Raw genomic sequence first — 16,099 nt, forward strand, 5'->3', positions numbered from 1 at the left:
CTACATTTTGTGACCCTCGGGTAGAATATACCTATCCTTCATATCCACACATGAAAGAGTCTTATATTACTGTACACCAAGAAAAACTACGATAATTATGCATGAGACGTCACAATATAATTGTAACACAACAGCTCCATATTTCATTTATAAGAATGTGATCGTGGCCACGCAGACCTATTCCAGGAGGCGATAATTGTCCTTATTTGGAGACAGTCTGTAGAAAATATATGGTAGTAATTGTGTCTGATCACGTATTCCCAGCCTAGTAAAACCACAGGGATCTGAGAATTAGTTACAGATTATATAATCATGGACCCACCCCGAGTGCCTTAAGACCATTTTTAGAGGTTTTAGTGCTCTAGATAAAAAAACCAGATAAAAATCATACTCTACATTGATCTAAAACGTAATTGGTCTTACGGTACTCTAGTGGGTCCATGAATATATAATACCATGTATGATTTTTATCGTTTTTTTATTTAGAGCTCTAAAACGTCTAAAAACTCTGGCGGGTCCATGATTATATAATCTGTAACTAATTCTCAGATCCCTGTGCTAAAGACTGTACTTTTGGTGTACTGTATGTACTAACGACTGTACTTTTGGTATACTGTATGTACTAACGACAGTACTTCTGGTATACTGTATGTACTAACGACTGTACTTTTGGTATATTGTATGTACTAACGACTGTACTTTTGGTATATTGTATGTACTAACGTCAGTACTTTTGGTGTACTGTATGTACTAACGACTGTACTTCTGGTATACTGTATGTACTAACGACTGTAATTTTGGTATATTGTATGTACTAACGACTGTAATTTTGGTATATTGTATGTACTACCGACTGTACTTTTGGTATACTGTATGTACTAACGACTGTACTTTTGGTATACTGTATGTACTAAAACTGTACTTTTGGTGTTCATGTGCTAACGACTGTACTTTTGGTGTACATATTCTAGCGACTGTACTTTTGGTGTACTGTATGTACACACGACTGTACTTTTGGTGTACATATTCTAGCGACTGTACTTTAGGTGTACTGTAAGTTCTAACGACTGTACTTTTGGTGTAATTTAAGTACTAACGACTGTACTTTTGGTGAACATGTACTTACGACTGTATTTTTGGTGTACATGTGTTAACCACTGTACTTTTGGTGTACGTGTGCTTACGACTGTACTTTTAGTGTACATGTACTAACGACTGTACTTTTGGTGTACTGGAAGTACTAACGACTGTACTTTTGGTACACTGTATGCATTAACGACTGTACTTTTGGAGTACTGGAAGTACTAACGACTGTACTTTTGTGTACATGTACTGAAGACTACTTTTGGTGTACATGTACTAACGACTGTACTTTTGGTGTACATGATTCAAATAAAGTGTTTCGTCGTGCTAAACTCTATCATTGTTGGAGCATTAGTAAGCTAATACCTTCGATTACATAATATGTGGGCACAATTATTGTTGCAGTGTTACAAGAATTAGTTATACTAACAAATCATTTCCAGACGTTTTGGGGTCTATAATCTTCATTATTCATCGTTCACATATCGAATTCATTTTGAAACTACATTGTACTTGAAAATGCATGTATACTTTCTGGTTTTGTAAATGTTTAAATAGATTGTTAATCGTGAAAAGTTTGGTATGATTCAATTAAGTAAAGTATCATACTGTATAGTAGATAAGAATTGGTTTGTGATTAATGTCAAATAACCTTAGGGGGAAATTTAGCTGTTCCTTGAGACGCCAAAAGTACCCCCGGGGGCCCATAACATTCACTCGTCATTCGTTGTGAGTTTTTATTACACGTCGTAATATTTCAAATCACCGCAGATTTTTTTTTCAATAAAATCAATTTATATAAGTTATTTACATGATACATATACATGTATTGTGTTGCCCATTTTCTATCATAAATACAATTATTATGTGTTTGTTACAAAATTCCCTCTGTAAATCATACATAAATAATGTTACTAATTACCCATTTTTGTAGGTAATAACCTGTCGGTTCGTCCTTGTAGAAATTCACACAAGCGACAGGAGCGCTGCCTCGTAATGATTATATGTGATAAGTATGCCATTACTTACTCATCAATTCACCACATTCAATAAAGGGTATTCATGTTATACCAACAGGGCGATAAAAAGTGTAAATTATGCCAAAATTCAAAGGTAAAAGACAGATTGACGTCACAGTATTCATTACTGATAATTGTATGCGACAAATAGTGATTTTGGCTACCAATATTAGTGATAAGTTTCTTTATTTCTAAACGTCAGATTGATACTTCGTGAAAGTCGTGCCAGTGCTTTGAACAGATCGTGAGATATAAGGTACAAATCCATTATTTACACGACCTTTCTTGAGTATATGTAACTTTTGGGTCTCATGCAAAAGGTTGTACCGCTGACGACTTCAGCTGTATTTTTGGTAATCAAGAGTATAATTTGCCCGGATGGGATGAAATGTTCCATGTCTAGCCACAGGAACCTGGCAATTTTTTTTACCAACAGTTTATATATGTATATATCATAGCATCATATACATGTAGATAAAATGATGTTAAGATTGCAGATTCATTTTGTTGTTGTGCCCTCTGGCGCAGTGATAAGTCAAATACCGCGCGGTAATAACCCGCGTTATGAAAATCAACATTTGATTTATTAAAATTTAATGGTTCAGAAAGCGATGATATGTGTAGTATTGACGATAAGTTAATAACTATTGCGATTCTACAAAATAATCGATCTCGTTTTACATTCCCATTTTAAAAATCAAAGCCTTTTCAAAACATAGAACATAAATTGGGGAGAAGGAAGGTCCTCTGGGGAGTATGACCTTACTAAATGTGTTGCAGTTTGAAAGAGGCAAAGGTCACTGTTACTGAATCAAATGCGAAAACTTCACTTTCCTACATTGAATTAGAATAGTTCAGGTCATCATATCCACCCCTGGGGGTATAGTTATTCCGCACCAATTCCAGCTCGTATATTCCGACCCGTAAACAAAATTTGCGAAGTCGTACCCAAACAATTTGGCCAGCTCGTATCCATGATTGGCCAACTCGTACCCACAAGTTTCGTTTTTTTTAAATTTAATTAAAGGAAAAAATCTTAATTTCTTTTGAATGAGGGTCAAGGTCATTCATTTGAACAGACCCAATATAAGGTCCCTTGGCCTCTTGGTTATTAAGAAGAAGTCTGTTAAAGATTGTCACCTATTTGACCCCTGTTACCTTGAATGAATGTCAAGGTCATTCATTTGAAGAAACTTGGTAGTCCTTCATCCAAGCATGTCACATTGAAGCAGAAGTCTTATCAAATCATTTCAGCCTATTTGACCCGTTACCTTGAATGAAGGTCGAGGTCATTTATTTGAACAAACTAGGTAGCCCTTCATCCCAGCATGTCACAGGCCCAATTTCAGGTCTCAAGGCCTCTTCGTTATTAAGAAGAAGTCTGTTAAAGATTTTTACCTATTTGACCCCTGTAACCTTGAATGAAGGTCAAGGTCATTCCTTTGAATGAACTTGGTAGCCCTTTATCCCAGCATGCCACAGGCCCAATATCAGGTCCCTATGCCTCTTGGTTATTAAGAAGTCGTTCATTTGAAGAAACTTGGTAGTCCTTCATCCCAGCATGACACATGCAAAATATCAGGCCTCTTGGCCTCTTGGTTATGAAGCAGAAGTCTTATCAAGATATTTCAGTCTTTTTGATCCCTGTGACTTTGAATGAAGGTCAAGGTCATTTATTTGAGCCAACTTGGTAGCTCTTCATTCCAGCATGTCACAGGTCCAATTTCAAGTCTCTGGGCCTCTTCGTTATCAAGAAGAAGTCTGTTAATGATTTTCACCTATTTGATCCCTGTGACCTTGAATGAAGGTCAAGGTCAATCATTTGAACAAACTTGGTAGCCCTTCATCCCAGCATGCTATAAGACAAATCTAAGGACTCTAGGTCTCCGAGTTTTGGAGAAGAAGTTTTTTAAATGGAAAAGTTGACGCCAGATGGCCGGACAATGGACAAACGACGGACGCCGCACCACAGCATAAGCTCACTTGCCCTTCGGGCAGGTGAGCTAAAAACCCTTTCACATACTTGACCAATAACAATGATAATTAACACTCCAAGGTTACCTGAATAGCAGTAAATATGTACCTTTTCAATGCCATTTGGTTACTGAGAAGTTTCTTAATTTCCCAACATATTAACTAACAGCAAAATGCGAAATCACTGGGATGTGAATTTGTAGTTACATGTATTTGATATTCTTATCAAAAGTGTCCAAATACTTGTTACCTACTATCTTGACCTCCATTTAGCTTTATTTCTGCAAAAACAACAGAATTTTGTTTTTAAATTCTTCTAAATCACATACCATATATTGGGACTTTAGTTCTCAAAGTAAGGTTCAGCAGTACATGTAGAATGTGTGTACATACACTTACGTATTTTGTTAATGTGAGTGATTCAGCTAAAAAGAACATAAAGATTCATGATCATGTATGCATTTTAATACTTATAATTCATAACACATTTCAGCCAATTACACATACATGAGATTCCATCCACACTAAAACTATGTGATGTTCGTAAGTATAGACATTGAATGCTGTTGATCATGAGTGAAACAAACGAAAAGATATGTTCAGTACATTCCCTGTACAGTTCTTTATATACAGACTAATGAGACAAATACTGCCCACATTTCTGATTCAATAAACCATATTAAAGGGTCCAATCTCACAACCATACCTTAACTTAAAGGAAATTCCTCAACTTCAAGGGGCCGAGTGGTTAAGATGTCCAAACATATGAGTTTGAATCCCATGAATGGAAGTTGCCAGGTACTGACCGCTGGTCACTGGTCCCTGACTGTTAATAGGAGGTTAAACTAATAAAACCATATCAACAATCAACCTAACAATGATTTGTTTTCAAAAAGAAAACATTTCATGAAACGAGGATGGTACCTTGCCTCAAGATAATCTCTTTGACATCTGTAAATACTTTTTGATGAAGAATTTGAAGTTAAGGAGTATCCTTAGTTTAAGAATGTTTGTGAAACAGTGGCCAGAATATTTATAATCATATTACAATAAAGAAATAAAAATACAACATATTTAAAGATCAAAACAAAATTATTTCAATGAACTCAAAAACCTCTCACAAAATATTGAAACACAACTTACATTTCAAGATTTTGACAATATGAAATAAGACTAAGAAAATATATTGAATACTGTTCATATACAGTCTTGAGTACTTCCCATTCATACACATAAGACATCTTGAAACTATTGACTGAATAAAATGGTTTCCATTGAGTCAACATTCTCAAATTGTAGTGATCTTATATATTACCTTAAGCAAGACATCTGAGCGATGGGATTATTGATGGTCATCAAAGATAGATCTCTATTAGTCAACTACTTAATAGGATATTGATGCTCATCATAGATAGATTTCTATTAGCCAACAATTAAATGTTTTATTGATGGTCATCAAAGATAGATCTCTATTTGTCAACTACTTAATAGGATATTGATGCTCATTATAGATAGATTTCTATTAGCCAACAATTTAATGTTTTAATGATGGTCATCAAAGATAGATCTCTATTAGTTAACTATTTAATGGGATATTGATGGTCATCAAGGATAGATCTCTATTAGTTAACTATTCAATGGGATATTGATGGTCATCAAGGATAGATCTCTATTAGTTAACTATTTAATGGGATATTGATGGCCATCAAGGATAGATCTCTATTAGTTAACTATTCAATGGGATATTGATGGTCATCAAGGATAGATCTCTATTAGTTAACTATTTAATGGGATATTGATGGCCATCAAGGATAGATCTCTATTAGTTAACTATTCAATGGGATATTGATGGTCATCAAGGATAGATCTCTATTAGTTAACTATTTAATGGGATATTGATGGCCATCAAGGATAGATCTCTATTAGTTAACTATTCAATGGGATATTGATGGTCATCAAGGATAGATCTCTATTAGTTAACTATTTAATGGGATATTGATGGCCATCAAGGATAGATCTCTATTAGTTAACTATTCAATGGGATATTGATGGTCATCAAGGATAGATCTCTATTAGTTAACTATTTAATGGGATATTGATGGCCATCAAGGATAGATCTCTATTAGTTAACTATTCAATGGGATATTGATGGTCATCAAGGATAGATCTCTATTAGTCAACTATTTAATGGGATATTGATGGCCATCAAGGATAGATCTCTATTAGTTAACTATTTAATAGGACAATTATGGCCATCATAGACATATCTCTATTATTTAATTATTTAATGGGATGTTGATGTTCATGAATTTATCTTTTATGTGTTCTTCTCTTCTTCATTTTTCCATCATTTTATAACATGGGGACTACACATAATTATAATAGTTATCCTAATAAATTTTGTCATATTTCATGATTTATACACATCTGAATTTCTTCTTTTCCATCATAAAGGACCAAGGGAATATTATACATGCAATTTGAACAAGGTCCCTTAGCACTGCCTTAGAAATAAGAGTAACAAACTACAACTGTCAGCCATCTTGTTTCTAATTGCTTCATAAATTAACAGACACTGGGGAAATTGTAAATCATTCTACAATTTCAACTTATTACAGATATTTTTAAGATATCTATATTTTTTCTTCTGTTGGAATAATATTTGGATTACAAAAATGTAATTTCCATTTTGGCAAGTTGGTCAGACAGAATATGTTGATAAGAAAGTATAGAATACTATATAAATATCCAACAGAAATATGTTACCTACACATAACATAACATTTATAATATTTCAAAACTAATCAAGTTAAATAACAGTTATCTCAGGAGGGAAATCCTGAACATCTGAAAAGAGATTGTCACACAAGATGTATCACAATAAATACTAGACTAAATCACAATAACATGAATATATACCAACCACTGAGTTGGAACCTACTGTAGCTAACTTTACTTCTAGCACTGATGTTTGTTTTTGACTTTCAGAATGACAATAAGAGTGGGAGACTTTCTATCTAAAGAGTTTTTATGAACCCCTATACATTTAGTATTACCCTGCTCTATGGTGATGTGTCTGGTGTTAATAATGATAGGAGATGGGGGGGGGGAGGGGGGAGGATTGGTGTGCCTTAAAGACATTTCTAGTTTATTCATATGACGAAGGAGGCAGAGTATGGCTGGGTATATATGTGTTAGGGTTATATAGCTGATTGATAGTATGGTAGGTTATGCTATGTAAAATCATGAAGGACTATAATAAATTTGTTTAGATTGTTGATGTCTTAAAGTTCGGTTATCTATTCTCCAATGGTTTAGAGTGATTATAGTTTTAAATACAATTAGATATATGTAGAATATAAATTGTTACTGAAGTCATTTTAAGAAGAGAGATGTTTTGTATGGCATTTCTGACCATTGTGGCTTGATCATAGAGGCTTGATACAATCTAGTGAGAAATAAAAACAATAACGACTGACTAGTGAGCACTTTCGCCCCATTCAAGGGAGCTCTTCAGACTCCCTTGAATGGGGCGAAAGCACTCACTAGTCAGTCGTTATTGTATTTATTTCTTATAGATTTCGTCCATAAGGATTTTTCTTCAAATTTATAATAAATATATATAAATATATATCAAATATATATAAATATATATCAAATATAGACCACAAGTTTGGAGATAAAAACAACTCCCTTTGGGACTGATAGATGAAATGCAGACAACTCATCTTTACAAGGTCAAAGAATGGTGGGATTGAGGGGGGCGTTTGCCATTTTAGGATTCATATGTATATGTTTCATATATAATCAATGAAAATATACAACTGAAGCGCAACAGATCAGAAATGTTTCTGAAAACAGTATCAAATGATTTCCATTCATTCTCACTTCATTATTCCCATACCAAGGTATGGTATTTAATACCATTTCTAATAAAAATCTACAAATAACACTTACTTATTCAGTTAAACACATGAAGAATGAAGTTTTTATATATGGATAAGTAAATGCTTTTGATATCATTTTAAAATTAATTTCAATCAGTTGGCATTATAAATATGAGCTTTTATGATGGTAAGCAGTCTGAGATACAAAACTTAAAGGCGAAACATAAGAGCCATATACCTGGTACCCATCGCTAATAGAGCATTACGAAACTAAGACTACATTCCCCAAATATAGTCAGATCATCACTATCATTATAATACTGCATTACTTATGTTACACCAGTAATCAAATATCATTTCCTCTAATGTTTTCACAAGCAAATAAAAGAACTTTTATTTTAATATCTATTTGTAAAAGTTGTGTATTCAAGATTCCTCTTCCTCACAAAAAAGTCACTGTTTTGCCCCAAAAGGAAGGTATTATAAGTACTATAGGCGTCAGTGAAAAAATGGCAAGAAAAATCACTAATCTCACTATATCTATCATAAACTATATATCATACCTCATTTTATCTTTAGACATGTAAGTTCTTGGTCCATACTAATATAGCGTTACAGACATATCATGCACAAACATACATTATTTTCTCCATTACTGAGCACTTCAAACCCAGTGTACTGTCTAAATCCATAACAATCTATTACAGTAGAACAGGAAATATTCTTTGTGAAGATACTTTCGTCATTGTTTTGTGGTGGCTTTAGAAGCCTGAATGTAAAAATAACCAAATTTGTTTGATATAAGAGCATAAAACAAAATAAATATTTCTGCCTAAGATATAACCTTTATTCAATCTAATAAGTGCCCATTGTCCCTATTAGCGCCATTCCCCTTTTGATTCCTCAATTTCAAATGCCTGGGCGCAAATAAGGACTAAAACTATCAAAACTGTATAGGTTTGCACTTTGTTTTTGAAATTGTTTTGTCTTATTAAGTATCCTTTCATTTTTTCAATTTTCTAAACGCCCTGGGCGCTTGTTGGGTCGAATACGGTATATCAATTTGAAAATCACTAAAGAAAGTATAAAAAAATTTCATGTAATACAGTATTTGACAGAATGAAAGGGACAGCATCCCACTATATAATATTCCAACAGCAATACTTGCAGGACAAACTATTATCTTTTTGGCAGTAGAATCCAACAAGATGGTCACTTATTGTTCGAAATGCTTCAAAAGTGCCTATCAATGCGAGTACAGTCGGACAATATCCCATCTGTGTGGTTTGAACTCCTATAACTGAATTGTCACACAACCATGGAATGCACGAGTCTCCGTCATTGTCTTTCCTACAGTCCAAGTATCCGTAGTAGTGTCATAGCACTCAACTATACTGCTGGGGCGGCCGTCGACAATACCACCAGTGATGTATATCTTATCACCAAGGACAGTTGCCCCACTGTGCTTGTGAGCATAGTGAGTGTCTGCAAGACTCTGGAATGTGCGTCTGCTGGGGTCTAATGCTATCATTTTCTTCAAGTCTTCCCATATGATATAGAATATACCGTTTATGACAAGAATTTTGGCAAATTGGATTGGTTCTGGCAGGATGAACTGTTCTCCAGGTGAGCGGAGCTCACCATTCTCTGAGCACTTGTAGCTGTCCATAGTGTCGACCTTTGCCCCACCCTCTTGACCTCCACCCTGTAAACCGCCAACCTCTACCAACATGTCCCCAAACAACACCACTTGTGACTGTTTTCGTGGAAATGAGGAGCGTCCCACTATGGTCCATGTATTAAGGATGGAATCGTAGCACTCTATATGATCAAGGTCAACCTGCGAGTTAAAGGCATCATAAGTCACTCCACCAAACACGTACAGACGATCTTCTAGAGCCTCAGAGGCATGTCGGGCACGAGGCTTCAACATGGGTTCTATCTCAGTCCAGATCCGTTTGACACTGTCAAACTTCCAGCAGTTTTCTATGATTCTAGCGTCAAGGATGCCTCCCGTCACAACAATGCAGTTAGACACTGCACAAACACTGAACCATGATACAGCTTTTGGGAAGTCTGGCAAATCTGACCATCTGTCTTTCTGAGGGTCAAACATCTCCACCTTACGTGTCACATAGCTATTCCACCCACTGACTACAACCATCTTCTCCTTAGCTACAGTTGACGGTCGAGGATGTACCTGGCTGTTTTGCATGCTCCGCCGTCTTCTGCCATGTTGGTCGTGAATAGATTCGTGCTGTTCCTGAGCTTCTTTTACTAGTAACATACATTTCTCACAATTCTGAATCAAAGGATCCTGTTCTATCAGATTCAGTCGACTCATATCGACAATGGGCAGACGGACACACTCCAGTAATTGAAATAACAAATACTTTCTTTCATCAAGATCATAATGAAGCCACTGCATGATGGCCTCGTACACAGTTTCCTCTGTTCGAACATCTATCCAATCACTAGATATATATACTTTTAACCTCTCTGCACTTAACTCAAGAAACTCTTCAAACTCTACAACAGCACTGAAGTTTTCCAAAGCAAATTTGTGTGAATCTTCTTGAAGCCTTTTACATGAATGTAACATTGCAAAATTCTCAATACCTAAGCAATTTGATGGGAAAAGTTGAGATTTTAGAAACTCGCAACAGGCTTCGATGATAGCAGGGTAGTTGAACAGACTACCAGCAGCCAGTAGCTCTTGAGCATTGTCTGTAGTGATTTCCACGCGTCCTGTGTACACATAATCAAGAATTCGTTTTATGATCCAAGGGGATACTTCATTAATGGAGACCACAGTCTCGAGTCCCTCCCGCAGGTCACTGGTAAACATTGCCTTAAAGTAGGGGCTACTGGCAGCAAGTATATTTCTATGGCAAGGAAACTCCTCTTGTCCTACACAAATGGACGCATCGGTGAATACGCGTTCACTACGCAATGTATTTATTCGACGGAGGATGTCCAATCCATAGTCTGGATCTTGTAGAACCAGAGTGTTTTGATCGGTTGAGTTTGACATCCATGTTAATGTGCCTCCTTTTAGCTCTGACACATCCATAGTGATCAAGCTCCTGAGAGAAACTGTCACAAATCTGCCTGTCTTTCGCTATTAATGGAATCTGCATAATCTTGGCCACAGGTTTTGCTAGACCACTAATTACAGTGTCAACCTGGCTACCAATGCAACCCCTTCTCAGTGACCTGCTGGGCTAACTCAATCTGCAAAGAAAAAAGGAGCAATATAATCTATAATCCAGCCTAACACACAAGGCTGTATATTAAAGGCTAAAGATAAAAAATATGTAAGGAGCTATCAAAGTATTAATCCCTACATTCAGTCAACCATACAGGCTTCAATATTAGCTTTGATGTCTTTGTACATCTGGAAGAAGTAAGTGTGGATAGAGGGATAAAAACCATGTCTGCTGTGCTTTAACCTTATATCAACCCTTACCACAGGTAATTAAATATCAAACTGGGCAGGCAGAATCATAAATCAATAAATCTCTTAAATTGCCATCACACCCAATAACATTTAAATCTCAATACAAGAACAAGCTTGTCTTCAGTAGTATCACTATATAACAGTCGCCTGAATACCCAGTAAATAATATCCCCTTCTCTATATAACAGTATCACTATATAACAGTCGCCTGAATACCCAGTAAATAATATCCCCTTCTCTATATTTACCTGCACACTAACACAGATTCATATTTACATTAATATAGATAAATAAATCAATAATAGCATAAACAACTATTTACTTGTAACAGAAAGCTAAGGTTGCTTGATTTACCTGGTAATGATTAAATTTCATCACACATATAGAAGAAAACTCAAAATTTATATTTCAGTGTCTGTCTGAATATCAAAACAATTTTGATTCCAACACTATCTGATATCTCAATATAACGACTATTTTTTTTATGATTATACATTACCATTAATTGAATTTTGTTGCAAACCTTTAGAAACTCGTTAAAATGCATACTAACCAATACATTGCATAAAAGCATTCAAAATATTTAGGACAGAAAATCAAACTCACCAGACTTCAATAAAATTTTTAATCTACTTACATCAAATCTCAATTTAGTACTTTAGAGAATCGGATTTATCAATGTGGCGTCAGTTTAAATTTCAACAGTCTCAGTAATGAAAATTAAATGTCAGACGGCATTCTGTAGGCTTTAAAACAAAATCAATTAAATTGTGTATGTATTTTGGCACAGTGACTTTTAATATGCTTTACCTGTATAAAACCAAGGATAAAATATATGATTTTATTCAACACAGCCAAGATTTGTAGATTAAAAGCCTTGCCATACTAATGCCCGCTCAATATATTTTTGTTTGTCCATGCATGTCTAGCAATAAGAGTACATTTTATATCAGGTCAGTTCTGTGAGGAAACTTACTGCATACTTCCAACCTCTCACAAAGGAACAGTTTTCATGGCCAATCACGATTACTTGACCATGAAAGGGGCTGAATCCCCCATTCATGGCCAATCAGAATTATAACCTGACCATGAAAGGGGCTGGACATGTGTGCAGTCAACCATGGTAAATGCTGTAAGAAAGGGGAGATAATGATAACCATTACTCTTCTTGTTCTAATAATTAGATTAATCAATTAACCAACAAACCATAATAATAATATTAGTTACAGGTAAATCAAAACAGAGAACAATGGAAGATTGGGGGTATAGGGATGGAAAATGTGTGTATTTTTTCAATAAACCTGTCTTTTTGTTCAAGGTTAAGAAGCATGCAGTAAGTCAGTTATTGCATGATTTCTCGTCACTCGGGACTTATAACCCTCTCGCTTCGCTTGGGTGTAATAAATCCCTTATTACTCGAAAGTCATGGAATAAACTTTACTTATTCATAGTGTTAAAGGGACAATTCAGTCAAGCTAATTCTGTTACATAACCACGAAGCCAAACATGGTATAAGAGTATTGTTCAACATTTCTTATGAAACATAATTTTTTTTTTAACAAATTCCATGACACTGTTAAGCATTTTAAGAAATTGGGAAAATGTGCGATCAAACCAAGTTTTGAAATATGAAATAAAGTAAAACAAATAAGATTTTTTTTAATTTCCAATGTAGTTATGTACTTTTCTAAAGCCAATTCACAAATATTTAAAGCCTTAACCAACTACCAAGTAAATGCAATATTGTTGGATAGTTTTCAAGAAACTTTTATTTTGAGAAATTTAAGGCTTGAATTAGGAAAAATTTATTGGCTTTGACATGGGGAATGGGGCTGAAAATTGGCCCCAAATCATGCTGGAAACAAGAGGCCCAAGGGCTTTAACTGTCATCTGACTACCATGGCAATAGTCATATAGGAACTTTAGATATGGTGTCATGTGAGCCATCTTCTATTTGGGATCGACCAAAGATATAACAACACTTGGTCGAGATCATATCAGGATCATTTCAGGGAAGTTTCAGCCACTCGAGATGAAGGTCAAAATGTGTTTTCAAGATGGCGGCTGTGGCGGCCATCTTGGATTTCGGATCGACCCAAAAAATAACAACACTTTGTCGATACCATGTCAGCATCATTCCATGCAAGTTTCAGCTAAATCGGTGTACACCGACAGAAATTGTGATGAAGTTCAAAAATGTGTTTTTCAAGATGGCAGCTGTGGCGGCCATCTTGGATATCAGATCAACCCGAAAAATAATAACACTTTGTTGGGACCATGTCAGGATCATTTCATGCAAGTTTCAGCTAAATTATACTGGTAGAACATGAAAAGAAATTCAAAACGTGTTTTCAAGATGGCAGCTGTGGTGGCCATCTAGGTTTTCGCATCGACCCGAAAAATAACAAAACTTTGTCGGGACCATGTCAGGATCATTTCAGGCAAGTTTCAGCCAAATCGCACTGGTAGAATTAGGGAAGAAGTTCAAAATGTGAAAATTTACTGACAGCAGACAATGAGGTTGATTTGATGTGAATATCTTACACTTTTGTGATATGAATATATATTACACTTTTGTGATGTGAAAATCAGTGATTAAGGTTTCAAGACTTATTACCATTGACCCTGCACCTCTGTATCCCACAGTGAATTTGCTAGGTTGGTGGTTTTTCCCTCGGTAATCTAGCTTATCAAAATCACTTCTTTAAACCTGGCTCATCAATCAGAGATTTAGAAAAAATAGTTTTGAAATGCCTGGCATACTACAGTTTGTACTTTAACTGAAAAATATCTACCGTATATATTGCAAACTGAAATTTGACCCAAAGAATCAACATGCAAGAGGACCATGGAATATTAATTGGTTTGTGTGGTCTTCATGTGGCCTTAACAGCAAATTATCTTTAAGATGTGACAGCTATCAGCCTACAGCACAAGTAGGAATATTTCTTGCTCTGGTTGTCTTACTATGCCGTGACATTTCACTTGACACAGGGACAATCAGACAGAAGCAGCAGAGTATCCCTAACTGTACTGTGCTCCAGGCATCTATAGAGATTTTTCCTAGTATGATCCAGGGGTTATGACTATTAAATATTTTTGACAACAACACTTTATAATATTTAAAGATCTCTGTAAAAGGGTATGAACTCCACCCTGTTGCCGATAGTGTTGACCCTGGATAGTGTTTGGGGGATCCTAGGTTTGAACCCCAGTCTAGCTACAGTATGTACTAATTACACTGTACAATTGCTCCTCTCTTGCCACAATATTAAGCAAGTGTTCTTCCTGTTTTATCGACGAATTACTTTATGCTAGATATAATAAATAATACTTTTACTAATAACAGAAGGTTTTACAAGTAGGCCTAACTGTCTAGTGGTTCAAAACATTATTGACAAGGACACATTCAGGTGGCAAATTAAATCAATATTTATCAATAGACTCACGTTAGAGAATAATCTTTATCGTTAAGAGTGTACTTTTTGCATATATTTGTACATGAACCGTATATTACAGACAGTTCTAGGACCATGTACACTGTAGACCTAATATGCAAGTGTGACTACACATTTATGTCAGTTTAGGATCATGAGCATAGCCAAATATCGTACACATTATTTGAATGACACGCCATTTCCAGTGGCATTGCGATATCGTAACAACTGAATACAGGCCATGCCTATCTAAGATACATATTTAAATGTGTACACGTGCATCATATTGTTCAAATCACTTACAAACATGTTGCAACATCAACGAAACGACTAAAAGTTGTAAAGATGAAAAGCATACACAAAATCTAGGCCCTTCATAAACACCATATTGATATCATTTTGGTAATAGAAATGGCGATAAACTAGACAATTTACACATACAATACACATACCTGTAAATAAATAAGAGATTCATTTGTCAGTTCTATTTGCAGAGATCTTGCTGTTAGCTTGAATCGGGTAGGTGTGACTTTAACAAGGCATGCTCACCGTGTACACACATTGTGCTCTTCCACTGACGTCACCGTGACGTGTAAGGATTTCCCCTAGTCTGAGGTCATGGGGTCAAATGGAACTCTAGGCAGGTTGTGAACACAGGGACTTGTAACGTAGGTTGTGAGAAAGTCTGCTGTGTATATTTAATTATATTTAATTGTATAAGTTTCATTTGTTTTAAATATTTTCTCGGGAAATGATTTTCACAGACACATACACAGTCAACTGAAAAAATTAAAATGTAAGGAAATTGTTGTTATTTTAGATACGTGTAGAATATAAATTTAGAATCTACTAGAAATTTAACAAACAAGTTTTAAACGTACACAGCCAAATAGAATAATCCTATCAGAAACGTATATTACAGGGCCCTGCACCATGAAACATTCTAAGACAGTTTTTTTACTTAAAAGTCTACTGTATGTAAAATCATATAGACTATAGACTTGAATAAAAATCTGTCTGAGAATAGTTTTATGGTGCCGGACCCCGGCCCGGGGCTAGCGTGATGAATAAAATTAAATTATGTTTCTGTCATAAAAAAAAAACATGTGTGCACTGGGACCTGGCACGAATTTCTAACCAACAGTATATATACTGTGTCTATAAATACTGTTTGTTAGAAAGTACCAGGTCCCTGTGCGTGTGTGCAACGAGAACTTTCCCAATGGAATCATTATTCAT

General features: G+C 35.4%; 1 protein-coding gene across 1 annotated transcript; it reads right to left on the reverse strand.

Moving 5' to 3' along the window:
* Nucleotides 1-7,706: 7,706 nt before the first annotated feature.
* Nucleotides 7,707-15,450, reverse strand: LOC138325318 (kelch-like protein 24). Its single transcript, XM_069270880.1, has 2 exons — nucleotides 15,313-15,450; nucleotides 7,707-11,197 (listed from the first exon to the last, which is right to left on the reverse strand). Exon 2 carries the CDS (start codon nucleotides 11,034-11,036, stop codon nucleotides 9,258-9,260), a length of 1,779 nt encoding a protein of 592 aa, XP_069126981.1. The 5' UTR covers nucleotides 11,037-11,197; nucleotides 15,313-15,450; the 3' UTR covers nucleotides 7,707-9,257.
* Between the last annotated feature and the right edge of the window lie 649 nt (nucleotides 15,451-16,099).

Source organism: Argopecten irradians, chromosome 6 (genome assembly GCF_041381155.1).
Source record: "Argopecten irradians isolate NY chromosome 6, Ai_NY, whole genome shotgun sequence".
Classification (NCBI taxonomy): domain Eukaryota; kingdom Metazoa; phylum Mollusca; class Bivalvia; order Pectinida; family Pectinidae; genus Argopecten; species Argopecten irradians.

Coding starts and splice junctions, on each gene's coding strand:
- LOC138325318 (XM_069270880.1), bottom strand. CDS start 11,036: ATGGATGTGTCAGAGCTAAAAGGAGGCACATTAACATGGATGTCAAAC.